Here is a 17,958-nt window from a genome sequence, read left to right as displayed (position 1 = left end):
TCGTCAGTTGAACGGGCAGCAAATATCCAATGGATCACCCGTTTTCATGACTATTTAGATGTTTTTTAAAGGTTTGAGAGGATTGGAATGCACGGTATTTTTATAATTTTTAGATAAATCTTAAGGGTGATATTTTTGTAAATTTTGAAAACGAGCACATATTTCTGCTATTTTAAAAAAAAATCCTGATGTGGAGTGGGATTGAAATGGGACTTCCGTGTGGCGGCGCGATGGCAATTGGAAATTGACCCACAGAGCCTTTTGGGGTGGAAATGCGGCCCATGGATATACAGGTCCACTAGCCCTTCCTGGACCAAAACGCATGCAATGCATCCTGATGGACACGATAGCCCAAGCAACACTCGCCACGCCTGACCCGCCACCCTGCCATGGCCCAAGCACTCGGTGTGCGCGTAGCCCAACATCGCTTTTCCAATTGGGCCGTGTCCTATGGCCGAACCGCTAGCGCGCGCAAGGGCCGGCCGTGCGGGATGACACGGCATCTGTACGTCCCGTGTCTGCATGCTTTTCCAATTGGTAGCAGTCACGCACGCACGAGCTAAAAGGTCACGAGAGTAAGTCTCCAGGAAAGCTTGGCTTCGCGAGAGAAAACGGGAAATTTTTTGCTCAAGGTTTGACCAGAGGAGCACTGCACTGAACTCAGAAACAACAGCAACACGCAATGCCTGCAGGCGCAGTAGCACATAGGACGTGGTCGTCAGGCAAGCTAGGCTCCAAATCTCACGTCAAAGTTTCAGAGCATCTTCCGGTGTCGCTCGGCCAGGACCAAGGAGACAGCTTCCCCAGGCCAGGAAGTCAGGAAAGGAGCTGATGTACAAATATGGAAATGGCCATAAACAAACAGGTAAAGAGTCAAGGAGAGCATTCTCGAGCCAGACCTGCACGGCTAAACAAGCGAGGTGATTAACGGAAGCGCGCGCCCACGTGATCTACGGAAATCTGACCGCGACAACGGCAAATCTGCTGGTTAGTGATGACTTCTGCGTCAAGTTAGCAGCCGTTACAGTTTGCAGTTGCGCAAGCGGCCTGAAAGCGAGGCCTATCGCTGTACCGTGAATCCGTGGGGCAGGCAAGACTCGTCGAATGGACCGGCCGACTAGAATTGGTTAAGAGCAAACTAAGTGGATTGGCGTGTTTACACCACGTCTGTTTTTTATTGCACAAAATATGATAAAAGAAGATTAAAAATTTGGATTAACCATTTTTAGACATCTTAATATTTATTTATAAATTTATCAATATTTAACACATTTATTTAATTATGAGAAAAACAGTGGTACTTTAATACATGCACATAATTTTAATATATAGATGATAATAATAAGAACCTAACTAAATTTGTTTCATATTTTTTGAGTTTTAGATATTTTCCTATGCATTTTAGATTATTTTAACCGATTTATAACTATTATTTATTTCGCTATTTTTCTGGAATTTTGAAATAAAGCTATGTTTACGTATATGTATGGATACATATACGTATGCATGTGTGTGTGTGTGTATATATATATATATATATATATATATATATATATATATATATATATATATATATATATATATATATATATATATATATATATATATATATATATATATATATATATATATATATATATATATATATATACTGAGAAATGAAGTGGAGAAGTGACTTAGTTTGCATGTGATGAGACATAGACAACAGTTGATGTGTCTTGAACTTGGTTAGTATGTGTTTGTGAATGTTTGCTGTTGTTCATGTCTAACTTGAGTTTGCGGTATTTGGAATTAGCGAATTCTTCTCTGTACGTAGAAAAATTACACACATCGAAAGTTCCGATGTGAACGTCGGATGTTCCGGTGTGAGCAGTGTATACTCACCAAACTATTTCTTGTAGAGAGTAATTTTTCGGGTGAAATTGGAAGATCAATGTAATGGAAGGTCAAATGAATGTGATGGATACACCAGAGGGTATCACTAGAGCATTTTCAGTGCTGAAGCAGAAATGAAAGCAAACACCGGATGGTTCGGTAATATATTTTAAGAGCATCGGAGTATTTTCTGCAGAGAGGAGATTTTTAGCAACAAGTTTGATTATGTACGCTGAATAGTTCGGTGTTAAGATTGTGAACACCAGAGAATACACCAGACCTTTTGTTACAGAGAAGTTACCAAAGGGTGGTTCGGTGGATTAACACACACTAGATTATCTGATGATGGATATGAGATCACGGGAAGCTTTCACTGGACCTTTTCTTGCAGAGAGCAAAGTTTTTCTGGAGCAGATAGTGTTACACTCACCGGATGGTCCGGTGTTTAGGAGCAGAACACACTGAAATATCTGGTGTTCATGTTTTTTACAGGATATGCTCTGAGTTTAAATTTTTGATTTTGTGCTAACCTAGAGATGTTTTGGAGTGTGGATAAATGTGTTTATTTGTTTCATGGTGTGCAGGTGACAGATGCAACTTGACGGTCGACGACGGGTGATCAAGGCTAAATGACCGCTTGGTGTCGGATGATCAAGGAGTGTCAGGTGGAGTCAAGGGTGATCTTAACTGTACACATGAAGGTCAAGCAAAGCATGAAACAGAGGATGAAAATAGCATGTTGATAAAGTCAAGCGAAGGAGATGTCGGTGCAAGTGATAAGGCGGCCCAAGGGATCGAGAGCGGGAGAGACTTGCCAACTGTCAAGATCGCAAGACAGAGGGCTCGCGTCATCATCAGAGCGCTTGCTTCAGGTGAAAGCAAGTGATGGCTAGTCACGCTTTGAGAAGCGAGCTAGGTTTTGAGGTTTGGCCTCAAAGCTGTGGGAGGAATGGAGGAGTGTATGGCACCATCGCGGGGCTTGTGTTGAGACGAAGCTAAGTCGTATAGCACCGCGGTCGTACGATGAATGAAAAAGAAAATAGACTAAAATACCTTCGATGTTAAGTATAAGTGTACAACAAGATAAGAGTATTTTGAAAAAAAAAAGTAGGAAACTTGTGGGTCAAGTTTATTTGGCCTATAAATAGAGGGGTAGGGCTATGTGAGAGGGAGAACCAGCCATTTGAGCCCTTGTGCCATCCATATAAAATAATTGTGCTAGGGTTTTAGTAGAGAGGAGGATGAGTACTTCGCAAATGTAATAGGTGAGAGTTTTGAGAGTAATTTTTTTAATCCGTTTAAAATAGGGCTGATCTTTGTGAGTAATAAAGTTTATTTTGTTTCATATGCTTGAATTTCCTTCATTCTAATTTCTCTCTCTTGGTTTTCTTCCCTTGTATGCAAGTTTTTTCTTTCCGGTTTTGATTTTTGTTTTGATTTTTGGCTAAAATTTCAGCACATTGTGAGGTCATTCTTCTTGTTGCTAGAGACATAAAATTTGTATACACACGCTTATGTGACGGGGTCTTGAATTTTCTGCTTATATATAATTAATTTGGAGTGTTTCGTTGCTCGGTGTTCATCGTTTCTTGTTCTTTGCTAATTGTGATCTTTCGAGTGCTAAGACATATAGATTGATCTTAAATGAAAATTTCTCTCAATTTTTGCTTCAGCTTAAATTTTGAGGTGTGTTGGGTGATCCAAATAGGAGAAAATTATCAATTTCACAAGAAATTTATTTAGCCAGCTATTTAACCGCTCTAGTTACCAATATTGTTCCTACGTATATATGGATACGTGTATATATCTATATATATATATATACATATAGGTGAAAGTTACATAAACAATAGCTATATTAACTTATTTTCATAACAATAACTATATTAACTTACTTTTAGAATTGCTCTATTTTTAGTCTTTTAATATATATAATAGATGTGTGAGCTTCACTGTATCATAGACATGATTACATGAACATGTTGATGATTTCTTCTGACTTCAGCGACGTCAGAGAGTGATGGCAGAGCTCGGACAGATCGTCCGTGTAGCCAATCAGACAGACATACGTCAGCCTTCAAAAAGTAGCATTTGACCATTTCAGCGTTTTTTTTAAGAAGCCCCTACTGTCGTATATATAAATATAAAATACCACATACAACCAACAGAGCATTGTACATCATCAAGGCAAAAGCCCAAAAAGAGAAAGAGGAGAGAGAAAAAACATATACAATAAAGTTTTTAATTTTTATTTTTAATTCAAAATAAAAACTATATAATTTAACTAAAAACGCTCAATCCATTCACAACTCCGATCAAAGATTTTTTAAGCTAGGTTTAATTAACTCTAAAAAAATCTTGAATCTAGCCCTGTGTCAAACAGGGTCTATAAATCAAGAGGAAACCGAAATGCTAAAAGAGGTATTCATTCTGTGTAAGTGAAGAAACACATTCTCTATAAACATGACTTCCAATTACTGAAAGAAGGGATTGATCTTTGAAAAATCTTCATGTTTCGCTGTTTCCAAATTTCCAAAGACTTAACTTAGAAGACTTCTATAAAGAAAGGATATTGAAATTTGTTCCTTGCTTCTTGAAGCATGCTGAAGAAATTGATCGAGTGATTCCAGCTAATGCCAATAAAAGACCAACATCTGACACTGAAAGGACATTTAAATAACAGATGATAAGTGGTATCTTCCACACTGACTGCAAAGAACATAATTATAGTCATCACCCTCTATTTTTAAGTTATTAGCAAATTCCTAGAATTAAGTCTAACATGAAAGAGCAACCAGGTAAAAACTTTAAGTTTTTCAGAACACTTTGATTTCCAAATCCATATGAATGAGTCAGGAGGTGTGATAGGCTTGAAAAGAATTGCGTAGAACTTCCTTGAAGAGTATGTATTGTTTCCCCAACAATAATGCCAAGTATCCATCTGGCTTGTAGATTGTTGAATTTGCCGAGTCTTTTCCTGCAGCACTTGCAGTTCATCAAACCATTTCAGCGTCTTCGCAGCCCCGGGCCACTTCCGCGTGTGTTGATTGCATGCTTGTCACTGATGCAACACAACGCTGTGCTTGTCATGAACAGATAGCATCGAGCTACTATGATCCAAATGGCAAGGCACCGTCCAAGGAGGATCTGGTATGATCCACACAGTATCTTCTTCAGAACTGCATTACTGCGCTGCTGCAGGTCGGAATTTACAGCTCCGGTTAAATGCAGCAGCCTGCAAGCTGATCACTCGCTGACTTGTACATCTGCTCCATTGATTGTCTTGACAAAGCCCAGTTTGCAAATGCATCAGCGACCTTTTAGGTCATGTAGTGTGTTAACAAAATTGCTTAGGTAAAGCAAAAAAACTAACACTTGGCTGTTGCACACTCCACGTTATTTACTTATTTATAGGTTCCAGAGTGACCACTCGTTTGCTTCTCTAAAAGAGCACAGGAGAAAGAGAATTGCATTTGAAAATCCGTACATCTTACGTTTAGGATTAAAAACTGAGCATACATTCTATCTCGAATTCTCGATGTCTTTGTCTCCAAAAAAAAAGAACAATTGAGAGTCCATAACATTGATAACACAATTTTGCCATGTTGGATTGAAAGAAGAGAATAAAACAGGTTAATCTTATTAGTTACTCCTATTTCCATTTGTCTAGTTTGAGGATGCAAGACAGGAAAGAACTAGTATCAATGAGAAGTGACTAAGAACATGTCAGACACCTGGAGAAGTGCGGATTAGCCTGGATTCAGTCTCTGCCCGTGTTAAAAGCACATGACCTAACTTATGCTCCATCCGAAATGCTAGCTGCATTAAGTTTCAACACTTACGGAGTAGCTAATATTCCGTCTGTTGCTGTGTGCCATTACTCACTGCTGGTCATCACTAAAAAATGCTGCAACTTCTGAGAAGAGCTGTTGCAAAGTCACATACCCTAAAGCTGCAGAGGAATAGAACAGGCTGCTGCTATATTATGGCCTGCCATAGCTCACACACTGTTTGGACAAAATAGTAGGTATGACCAGGGTTTGGCCAAGCCAACCGGGTTCAATCTCACAGGAGAATGAGTTATTTAAAAAAAAAAAAACGAACAGGGCGCATATTATATTAAAGCAACGTCGGTGATTACAACCCTGTTTTTAAAAAGGATTCTAAAGAGTAACTAAGAAAGACACTATCCAACCTAGATTCCGACCATTTTCAGGACGTCTGTGGGACACATACGATTCGCCAAAACAAAACGAAAGGGCTCCGAACTTTGATACGCAGCAAGAGATGCGTGCAGACGAGCGCAACCTCAACTCTGATCAACTCCAGCACGCACAAAAGCATATGATCGAGCACCGGCTACCATATTCGTTTCCCTGATAGATCAGCAGACCAACGCCACCAAACAAAGCGGTGACGTGGAACACCAGAACCAGCGCTGCTGATTGAACCATCGAAACCTGTACTTGAACTTCAAGTTTTTCTAAGCCCTGATTCCTTGTTTTTTTTTTCTGGTGATTAACATGACAGAGATTGGCCCTGAATCAGAAAGATTGGATGCGGGGCGTTTTCAAACTATAACTACTGATAAGATGCTTAACTCCATCAGTTTAGTGAAGCGATTTTTAGAAAAGCGCCTGTGCTACTCCACCGACAAATATGTTTCTGACAACAAATCTCTTTCTAGCTATATGCTTTCATGTGCTACTAACATTGGGCAGGGGTGAGATTTATCCATCAGGGAAGCAAATGCTGCACGATCGGACAGGCACCTTTCTAAGTGCGTGATGGCTACTTCGCTGTTGTGGCACCGGTCCGGAAGCAACATCACCGGGTCCAGCTTTCTTGGCCAAACCATCAACCGTATGCCTAAACAAGGACAGATAGGCTTCGCTAAGCATTTAAATTTCTGATCAGTTTTGTTGTTAGCAGTTCATATCACTACCGATACAACGACGACATCAACGCCTAATTCATACCGAAGATCTCTTCGTAATCGGGATTAGTTTGACGGCCTCACATGACCCACGGCGTTTTCTCGAGCACTGTTAAGCTATTCTCTTTCGTGTGCCATGTGGTCGTTTTTCCAGTTACAGAACCGCAGCGTCGGGGGGGGGGGGGGGGGGTCTACGAATCCAATCACGACCCGGAGATCACGGCCATCGGCGCCAAAAGTCCACCAACATGTAGGTTCTCCATGACTTGGTTGCAGCAGCGTCACAAACTCGTCGTTTGTTGTAACAGTACACGAACTCCTCCCGTGAAGGCGTGAGCGATTGGATCGAAGTATCTATCATGTAACCGTAGCAAAACAAGCAAAAAAGCGACATGTATCTTGTAGTTATCTAATGATGATTGGACTAGTCCCCAGGGTATCAACTCAACTAGGTGCGACCCCTACGGGTCCGAGGCTGCGTGGCCCTGCGAACCCGGTGAATCCTTCACGCCGTGAGAAACTTTTTCAGCGGCGTGGTATATGCAAATTCAGATTCATTCGAGCTAGAGTTCCGTGGTGAGAACATGGAGCGGCTTTGGTAGGTACTAGGTCGACGGATCGGATCAATCCCCCCTCGTGTTCTCGCGCAATGTGTCCACGCCAGCCCGCACCACGGCTTTTTGCTCCAATTCCCACGGCACGGTCCTTGGAATGTCCACACGGTGGCAGGCACGGCTCGCGAGACGCGACGCGACCACGGCGGCGAGGGGAGACCGCACCGCGCAAGCAACCGAGATGTCCAACGGGCACGGGCGGGTTAGAAGCGTGAGCTACTGCCGAGCTTCGTGGCAAACTGGCAATGGTAAGCGCCCGGCGGAAGTGGGAGAAGCGGTTTGGTAGAGGGACTTGTTCGTGAAATAACTGGTAACGGAATCTGTCGCTGCCATTGCTAAGGAGATGAGCATGGAAAAAAGAAAACCTAGCAAGAGGAACAGTTTGCATCCCCAATTAATCGGTGACAAGCAACTTGTGTTTTGCATCCCCACAGGTACGGAACTCAGAGAGGAAATTTGGCCCCCGTCAAAAAGAAATTCCATCCTGTGTAATATTTTTTGTTCTAGGTCATGCAAACGCTTGCCTCTTTTTCTAAAAAAAATCTTGAGATGCATGTGTAAACTCTTGTCGACTCGATTACTTGTACGTAGAAAGACCATGGTTAAAAAAGTCGTGATGTATTCCACCTGCACTTCACATTGTAGGCTCCAAGAACGCACTAGTTTGGCAAATTGTTGGTGTGCTCATCATGCAACAAGCTAGGTAAAGTTCAGCGGGTAACAACATGGTACAGCTGACTGGTCAGAACGGGAGACCAACGGGCATGAGTCATAATTTATCTTTCTGACCTTTTCTGATTCAGTAGTTATGAAACTAGTGTCAGACTTCAAATATTCTTGCGTCAAAAATGATGGCAGATGAAACGAGCATTGACCTTATAAACATCCATGGAATTAAAAGATGGGGGCTCGTTACCTAACCTTCTCTGTGCTTCAGATGTCACGCTAGAACTTCTCTCACGAACCTTCAGATGCAGTTCTAGCGTGCTATACGGACTAACATGTCAAAAGCTTTAAAAAAATCATTGGCACCAGCGCAGACTACCCGTAGATTATTAGTTGGGCTCAGTCTTAGCAAAATTTATCCATTCCCACGTCGAACTTACCTGCAAGAAACTCTTGTTTGTGGTTTGACAACAGGTTGAGAATTTTCAGACTGGCAAGTGGTACTGGACAAAGCTCAAAAGTTCCAGGTAACTGCAGTCTAGCCAACAGTTCCAGATAATCACAGTCATGTTGTACATATTTGCCCACCTCGCTATTTTTGTAAATGCACCTTCACCGAAAGCAAACCTCCGATGTATGACGCCAAACCACCAACCTCCACAATCCAATTCACGGCCGCCTACAATGAACACTGAGAATGGACTTCAAATAAAATGCAAACATTAGTGAATTTATTTTTTTTTGTGAAGAAAGCATCGGTACATGGATTTCACAACAATACCGTAACCATTTTACATGAAACTACTTAAGTCATACAGAACTATTTAGGAATCCAACCATAGTGTCGAAGAAAAAAAAATGTATAATGTGTTTCTTACATCACGAAAATCAAGTGACCACGAATTTAGAAGAGACTTTGATTTGCCCGGACAACAGCCACTACGTGAAAAAAGACATAAATGACGGGTGCATAATGATTAGCATCCGTCATCTAAACACGTTATTGATGACTAAGTCGTAAGTGATGAATAAGTATCCATCACCAATAAGATTATTGATAACGGATCACAATTTGACCCGTCAATAATAAAGATCAGAAGTGAAGAGTTATAATTGTGACATGTTATTTACAAAAAATTATAAATAATGGATCACAGTTATGACCTGTCACTTATAATTAATGAACGTTTTTTATTTTTGGACATAAAAAAATCAAAAAAATAAATTTTCACCGGAACCATCCCAATGTAGGGGCCATCAACACTCGTTACATGTCACACGCTATTTTACATATTTAGGAATTAAACTCGTGACCTCCGCTCGCGTGCATTATCCATTACCACCACACCCTTACCTGCGTTTTGAAGGAAGCTAGATATTTTATCCTTTTAACATCGTCATAAGTGATGTATCACATTTATGATCCGTCACTTATGACTGTTTTTTTTAATTGTAATTTGATTGGTGACTCGGAGTGACCTTCAGTAAAATAGACATATTTTGTATACGAACTTCGATTTTGATTTTTTTTTATATCATCAGGTTTGGCCAAATTTTTCGAGGGGAAAAAATAGTATGGAAGATTGAGTTCTCGCCTTCTAAAGCTTCCGCACTGTTTTTGAAATGTGTATTTGTGTCCATAGCTGCCACCCCTTATAACAAACTTGAGCATAAATGTACAATAGTTCATAATCTAAGTGCTGCTGAGGTGAGAAAAAAATAAGAGAAAAATAAAATAAAAACAAAAAATTATAGCATCATGCTATGTACATATTTAATATATAAGCAAAAAATTAAGTAAGTTATGATAGGAAACTGATTGACTAGTATATCTAATAACTGATTTATTAAAATTTCGTCACCGGTTTTGTTTTATCAAACTGATCATTAGTGACGGGTCACAACTTGACATGTCACTAATGACTCTCTAGGATGACCCGTCACTGATGGACTGGTCATAAGTAATAGATCATATTACGATATGTCATTAATTTCATATCTCTTTTGTTTGTTTTTCACATAGTGAGGTGGGCAGCATGCTTATCTTGTGTTTGAAGTGATTTTCCATTAAGCGGTTCCTCTGATGTAACTCCACCTCGTGACGTGATCTTTGACATGTGGTATTTGCTTCCTGTCCTTTTACATGTCAACCTACCTAGGTTGGTTAGTTAACTACCACTACAACATCGCATTCAGAATTTCATGTCATTGCAGAAATAATTAGGGAAAATTTTCTACCGGACACGCTTGAAGTGTGGCCTTTACTGTGGGACACGATTTTTTTTATTTAGCTAGTGGACATTGTTCTTCTGTGGTAATTTATTATAGGACACTACACCCATTATAATAATATTGTTGGGTATGAGAGTAGGTAGAATCGTTGTGAAAAAGATATGAATACCCTTGTTTGCTGGCTCAATGAGTCATATCGTTCGTGGTTCAATTTCACCCAATGCTCTCTAGTTGCACCATTGTCATCCTCTCCTCGTATCTCCCCACCTTGACCAGCGACGTCGAGAGTGGAAGACGGCGGCGAGCAGGCAATGATGAATGCAACACCGACGGTCTCTTGCTCCCAGTCGTCTGCATCAGGTTCGTACTTGTCCCCCTCGACAACACCGACGCACTCTAGAGGCCATACAACATATCTACCTCTAGTCCCTTGCTCATACTACAATTAATATTGTTTGTCACATAATAATCCTACTAACCATCACTCATCCACTCTACATAAGTTACGATTCTAAGAGCAACTTTACAAGTAGAGTTCGAATCCATCTTAAGCGATATGCATTGTATAAACAAAATGAACAGTACAAACGAGAAAATGAGCTCTGCTTACTACACTTCTGAATCTAAAGAAGGACAAGGAGGGATCTGCTTACTCGACAAGCGTCCATTTGAGGCTCGGTGGCTTGGAAGGCGAGTCCACGCTCCGCAATCGATGGGGAACGGGCAGGGCCATCCTCCTTGCACGCTGTCACTGAGATATCTTGGTTGCGGTGGGCGAAGACTGCACATTTCTTGGTTGCGACAACAAGGAGAGTGGCAATAAGTTTGATTTGGGGATTAGATATCAGGAGGATAAAGTCGGCTCGGCCTACTTGTTGTCTGACTCTATCAGACATGGATCTAACTCAGAACTTAGTTAAAGGACACTGAGCGTTATTTTCACAATAATTCTCGCACCTTTCAGACAACAATACTATTATAATAAATACGATGCCCTATAGCAGATTACATCATAGTAACGACATCTATCAACTAAATAAAAAAAATCATGTACTATAGCAAATACCACACTTCAAAGGTATCCTATAGCAATTTTTTTTGCACAAATGACAAGCAGAAGCCCGAATCGGATGCGCAAACCACTATATACCTCCCAGCGATGACCCTACGCTAAATTAAAAACACACACAAATCAATCGATTTTGAATAAATGGCAACCATGGGGAATCAAACTAATCATCCACATCGGTCATTTCCATTGCAAACTCTCTTTTGTTGTTTTTACAGATTTTCTGGTGTCTGCCTACGGTACTTTCATGCCTATATGTACTGGCCCTCCTCTAGTGGCCTGAGAAACCGAAACGCCGGCGGCGACGCGGTCTTGCAGCTGCAGACCTCGCCGCTGCGGACGCCAAGATGGTAGCACAGACAAATGGTTGTCCGTTGCTGCTGCGACGTGGGCGTCGACGCGGTGGCCGGCGTCTTGGGCGGCGAGCAGGGCAGACCCATGGACAGGTCCAGGTTCAGGTCGGGGCACCGCGGCGCGTCCGTGCTCCCGCCGCTGCTGCTGTGGCCGTCATCCGACGGCGTTGGCCTCGCGGCGGCGGCGGCGAACATCACATTGGTCGGGACGGTGATGGCCGGGCGCGCGAGCCTGGGCGCCGGGGACTGTGACGGGAAGCCGGCGGTGCTGGACGTCGTTAGCCCGCTGCCCGCGGCGGCGCTGCCGCCGCTGAGCGGGCGGTGCGTCTGCGGGTCGATGCCGCGGCTGAGGAGCTTGCGCCTGATATGCGTGTTCCAGTAGTTCTTGATCTCGTTGTCCGTCCGGCCGGGCAGCTGCCCCGCGATCAACGACCATCTGCACGATCGACGCGACAGCCCAATCAATCGCTACCCCACCGCAATTTCACGAGGGCACGCAGGATGGAACGGGATCGAGGAAGAAAGAGCAAATCGAACATGTGGCGCGGCATGCTGCTTACTTGTTGCCGAGCAGTGCGTGGAGCTTGATGATGAGCTCGTCGTCGTCGTCAGTGAAGTTGCCGCGCTTGAGGTCCGGGCGGAGGTAGTTCATCCAGCGGAGGCGGCAGCTCTTGCCGCAGCGGAGGAGCCCCGCGGCCTTGGGCAGCGAGCGCCAGCAGCCCTCGCCGCGCGCCTTGATGTAGGCGATCAGGCGCTGGTCCTCCTCCTTGGTCCACGCACCCTTGTTGGTGTGCGCCTTCTCGCAGCACGGCGACCTCCCCATGCCTGCTCTTCCTCCTCCTACTGCTCTGCCGCGCTCTTCAGTTCTCGCGAGCAGGTGTTTCTTGGCGGACGCCTGAGCTCGAGCTCGCCTGGAGTTTGAGCGTTGGTTGTAACAGGGGAGAACGAAGAGGGGCAAAGGAGCGCGTATATATGGGAGCCAGCCGGTGCGTGCTAGGAGACCGAGGCTGGATTTTACCCCTTTCTTTTTTCTGATTTCTCCCTCATTCGGCCTGTGTGGGCTAGCTGCTTCGTTGTACTTGGTGGCATGGTGCACTCGATAAAGCAAGGATAGGCTATGGCACATTATAAGTTCTCGATGGATTCCAATCAAACCATTAACACGGCAACTATTTAAGAGTGAAGTAGACAAACATCACGAAGAAATTATTTTCTAGTCAGACAGGTAACAAATTAAGGAACTCTTTTGAATAATGTCCCTGCACCTAACCGATGTCCTTTCAAGTCTTCAAGAAAGAATTCCTCTTCCGAATACCACGTAGCGCTCGTATTAGTTGCAAACCAATTATCAAAGCGAAGCCAAACTGAAATTTGGATTACCAATTTAGTGGCCGAAATTCGGGCCAACTATAGATGTGCCAGTACTAGGCTAATTCTTGTTGGTGTAGTTTGGTAGTTACACAACTCCTTGTAGTTGTACTTGTTTCTCTTTTCCTACCTTTCTCTTCCAGTTGAGGCATTTTTTTTCTTGGTGGTTAGCTAACTTAGCAGTGTTAGATTTTGTACTACTCAGGTGCTATATGCATCGCTAGCTGCCGTTGGACGCTTGCATGTGCATGTAATCTCTGAATGGAGGAGCGTAGCTTTCGCTAGGATTGCGTCGTGGTAACCGCGTATGCACCGTGGTGACCGCGTCAGTCTGTTGCCGCTCTTGCCGGGCGTCCATTCGTGTAAGCCTGTACTACGATATATATACATCATGATCCCATCGAGGATCGGTGCGTTTGGCTCATCTATTCCTCTAGATTACAAACTTTCACATGGTACCAGAGCCTCGATCTAATTCCGAGCTTCCGCCATGGCCAGCTTCAGCTCCAACACCACAGCCACTTCATCGTCCTCCTCTCTTCCTGGCATCTTGCCAACGCCGTCGTTCAATCACATGGTGAATATGAAGCTAACGCAGGAGAATTACCTGCTATGGGTGGCGCAGCTTCGGCCCTATTTGAAGAGCCAAGGTCTCATGGGCTATGTCGATGGTTCCATCGCCTGCCCCAGTCAGACCATCGCCGTTGAGCCTACCGAAGAAGGAGGCGGCCGCAGCATCGTCGTCAACCCGGAATACACCCACTGGTATCATCAAGACCAGTTTGTTCTGAGCGCCATTCTTTCCTCCATTACTGAGGAGGTGCTCGGGACCGTCGTCAACATGACAACATCGCGCGACGTCTGGCGAACGCTGGAGAAGATGTATGCGTCAAGCTCGCGCGCGCGGATCATGCAAATCCGCATGCAGCTCTCTACGATCCACAAGGGAGAGCTCTCCGTCGCTGACTATTACCGCAAGGTCAAGCGTCTCGCCGACACTCTCTCCGCCGTCGGGAAGCCGCTCGAAGATGAAGAACTGATCGCGTACATGTTGCGCGGTCTGGGCCCCGACTACGACTCGCTCGTCACCAGCATCACCACGCGCCCTGATTCCTACTCCATTAGTGATGTCTATGCGCACATGCTCAGCTTTGAGATGCGCATGGAGCACAACAATACCATTGTCCAGGTATCCTCTGCTAATGCTGTCAACAAAAGTGGTTCTGGACGTGGTGGTGGCAGGGGCCGTGGTGGGCGAGGACAATTTCGCGGCGGAGGTCGTTTTCGAGGCCAAAGCAGTGGGCGCTTCAATCAAGCTAACCAAGGTGGCCAATCTCATGAGGTGGTGTGTCAAGTTTGTGACAAAAAGGGCCATGATGCCTCTCGATGCTGGCACCGTTTTGATCACAATTATCAGTCAGGAGACACAACCAAAGTTGCAGCAGCCGTCGCCAACAGCAACAGCTACTCCATCGACCCGAACTGGTACATCGACACAGCAGCAACTGATCACATCACCGGTGAGATGGATCGATTGTCCTTGAAGGAGCGCTACACAGGAGGTGATCAAATTCAGGTCGCCAATGGAGCAGGTTTGCCCATTACTCATATTGGACACACTAGTATTGCTGGTTCAATTCGTCCTTTGCATCTGAATCATGTCCTTTGTGCTCCCAAAATCACCAAACACTTGATCTCTGTTCGAAAATTGGCCTTTGATAATAATGCTCTTGTTGAATTTCATCCAAATTCTTTTTTTGTCAAGGACCTAGCAACCAGAACCATTCTTCTCAGAGGCAAGTGTAGGAATGGCCTTTATGTTCTTCCAAATAAACAGACCAGTCAGGCCATGTTCTCTGCCAAAACCACACAGGAGCAGTGGCATCGACGCCTTGGACATCCAGCTTCACAAATTGTTCTTCAGATCCTTCGTAGGAATAACATTGCTGTAAACAATAGTGCTTCTCCTGCCTTGGTTTGTGATGCCTGCCAACAAGGAAAAGCCCATCAACTTCCTTTTAATTCTTCATCTCATGAATCTACAGCACCTTTGCAAATTGTTCACACCGATGTGTGGGGACCTGCTATTTCTTCAGTTAATAATTCCAAGTACTATGTTTCATTTGTTGATGATTTCAGTAAATATGTGTGGGTTTATTTTCTGAGAAATAAGTCTGATGTTGAATCGGTGTTCCTTCAATTCCAAAAAAACGTTGAAAACCTGCTCGGTGCCAAAATCCGTTCTGTCCAATCTGACTGGGGTGGTTAGTACCACCGTCTACACAAATACTTCAAGCACACTGGGATTGAACATCGTATTTCATGCCCACATACACACCAACAAAACGGAACTATAGAAAGGAAGCACAGGCACATCGTTGAAACTGGCCTGTCTCTTCTTGCACAATCACGCATGCCCTTGCGCTTTTGGGATGAAGCTTTCAACACTGCTTCCTATTTAATTAATAGAATGCCCACTCGAACTATTGGTCATGACACACCTTTTCACAAGCTGCTCAACCTTGAACCAGACTACACTTCACTGCGTGTGTTCGGTTGTGCTTGCTGGCCTAATTTGAGGCCATATAATCCCAAAAAATTGAACTTTAGAACAAGGCAGTGTGTGTTCATTGGTTATAGCGCGTCTCACAAGGGCTACAAATGCTTTGATCCTTCCACTGGACGTGTTTATATTTCTCGTGATGTTGTGTTCGATGAGAATGTGTTTCCTTTCACGAATCAATCCACCACAAGTGTTCATGTGCTTAATTCCTCCAATCAGCCTACTGTCCTACCTGTTGTTGCCAGATATTCAGAACTTTCTCTTGTCTCTCGTGATTTGCATGAAAATATTGAACCAGTAGATACTAATGCTAGTGTGAGTAATGGACAAACTAATCCTGAAGCTAACTATGATCTCTCTAGTGCAAGTTCACCTTCTGTAGGGTCAGGTGCAGTCCACAGTCTGTTAGGACCGACTGAAAATGAAACTGAAGCCAATACAAATCAGTCAACTGAGGGAGGCAGTTCTGAAAGTGTTCCAGTAGCCGAGGGAGAAAGATTACACCCAATGAGAACTAGACTACGTGATAATATTGTCCAGCCCAAGCAGTTCACAGATGGGACAATCCGATATTCAGAGAAAAGAAATAAGTTTGCAGCAGCGACAGCAACCACTGGAGCAGGTCTCACAAAACAGCAGTGTTCAGTTTCAGGTTCAGAAACTGAAACTGAACCCGACAATCTACAGCAAGCTCTTGCAAGCCCCAATTGGCGCCAAGCTATGAATGATGAGTACACTGCACTGATGAAAAATGAAACTTGGGAGCTGGTGCCACCCAAGAAGGGGATAAATCTGATTGACAGTCGCTGGGTATACAAAGTGAAAAGAAAGGCAGATGGGACAATCGACAGATTTAAAGCCAGGCTGGTTGCAAAGGGGTTTAAACAGCGATATGGTTTGGACTATCTAGATACTTACAGCCCTGTTGTCAAGCCAGCAACAGTTCGAATTATACTGTCTCTTGCAGTTTCACAGGGTTGGAGTCTACGTCAAATTGATATACAAAATGCATTTTTGCATGGTATTCTTGAAGAAGAGGTTTATATGAAACAACCACCAGGCTATGAAGATCTAAACAAGCCATCCAATTATATTTGTCATCTCAAGAAAGCTCTATATGGATTAAAACAGGCTCCAAGAGCATGGCACTCTCGGCTGACAAGCAAATTACAAGAACTTGTCTTTGTGTCATCAAAGGCTGATTCTTCATTATTTATATTTTGCCAAGGAGGTATTACAATATATATGCTCATTTATGTAGATGACATAATCATTGCAAGTTCTTCCTCTAATGCCACTGATCAACTGATCAAACAGCTGACAGCAAGCTTTGCAGTAAAGGATCTCGGGCCACTTGAATATTTCTTAGGAATTGAGATCAAAAGGATACAAAATGGAATTCTCTTATCTCAGAAAAGCTATGCTACAGATCTGCTCAGGCGAGCTAACATGTCTAACTGCAGGCCAATCTCCACTCCAATGGCTTCAGGTGAAAAGCTATCTGTTGAACAGGGAAGATCACTTGATGAAGTTGGACATTTTCAATACAGAAGTATTGTAGGAGGGCTGCAGTACCTGCTCATGACTCGACCTGATCTATCTTTCTCAGTAAATCGGGTCTGTCAATTTGTTCACAAACCTACTGATTCTCATTGGGCAGCAGTGAAAAGAATCCTCAGATATGTGAAGGGAACAATTGATTATGGGCTGAAAATTCAAAAGTCTCCAACAAGTCGCCTAAGTGCGTTCTCAGACGCGGATTGGGCTGGTAGTCCTGAAGATCGGCGCTCAACCAGTGGGTTTGCTGTGTTTCTAGGAGCAAACCTTGTGTCATGGAGCTCCAGGAAACAAGCAACAGTTTCGAGGTCTAGCACTGAAGCCGAGTACAAGGCCATTGCGAATGTTACGGCTGAAGTGATCTGGTTACAGTCTCTTTTGAAAGAACTCAAAGTTTTTCAGAGCAAGTGTCCCTTACTGTGGTGTGATAACCTTGGGGCAACGTATTTGACAGCAAACCCGATGTTTCATGCAAGAACGAAGCACATCGAAGTCGACTTCCATTTTGTCCGTGAACAAGTTGCAAGGAAAGCTATGGAGGTACGGTTCATATCGTCGAAAGATCAGCTAGCTGATGTCTTCACCAAGCCCTTGTCTAGAGCACCGTTCGTCTCAAACTGCTACAATCTTCATCTGGGCAACCCAGGTTGAGATTGAAGGGGGCTGTTAGATTTTGTACTACTCAGGTGCTATATGCATCGCTAGCTGCCGTTGGACGCTTGCAT

At 43.6% G+C, this 17,958-nt stretch overlaps 1 protein-coding gene and 1 non-coding gene across 2 annotated transcripts; one reads left to right on the top strand and one right to left on the bottom strand.

Moving 5' to 3' along the window:
- Positions 1–11,511: 11,511 nt before the first annotated feature.
- LOC133925428 (myb-related protein 308-like) lies at positions 11,512–12,888 on the bottom strand. The gene is made up of 2 exons (XM_062371362.1): positions 12,306–12,888; positions 11,512–12,181 (listed from the first exon to the last, which is right to left on the bottom strand). Exons 1-2 carry the CDS (start codon positions 12,869–12,871, stop codon positions 11,644–11,646), a joined length of 1,104 nt encoding a protein of 367 aa, XP_062227346.1. The 5' UTR covers positions 12,872–12,888; the 3' UTR covers positions 11,512–11,643.
- Positions 12,889–14,131: 1,243 nt separating this feature from the next.
- On the top strand, positions 14,132–14,270 carry LOC133891338 (small nucleolar RNA Z247). The gene has a single exon (XR_009904185.1). It is a non-coding gene; the product is annotated as a small nucleolar RNA Z247 (small nucleolar RNA).
- The last annotated feature ends 3,688 nt before the right edge of the window (positions 14,271–17,958 follow it).

This window comes from Phragmites australis, chromosome 1, assembly GCF_958298935.1.
Source record: "Phragmites australis chromosome 1, lpPhrAust1.1, whole genome shotgun sequence".
Taxonomy (NCBI): Eukaryota; Viridiplantae; Streptophyta; class Magnoliopsida; order Poales; family Poaceae; genus Phragmites; species Phragmites australis.
This window is presented reverse-complemented; position numbering and strand designations above follow the sequence as displayed.

What these genes read in the sequence shown, in the direction of transcription:
- LOC133925428 (XM_062371362.1), bottom strand. Translation starts at nt 12,871, where the DNA reads ATGTGCCATAGCCTATCCTTGCTTTATCGAGTGCACCATGCCACCAAG. An exon ending in CACGCACTGCTCGGCAACAA is followed by an intron (nt 12,182 to 12,305) that starts GTAAGCAGCATG and finishes TCGATCGTGCAG; the next exon opens with ATGGTCGTTGATCGCGGGGC.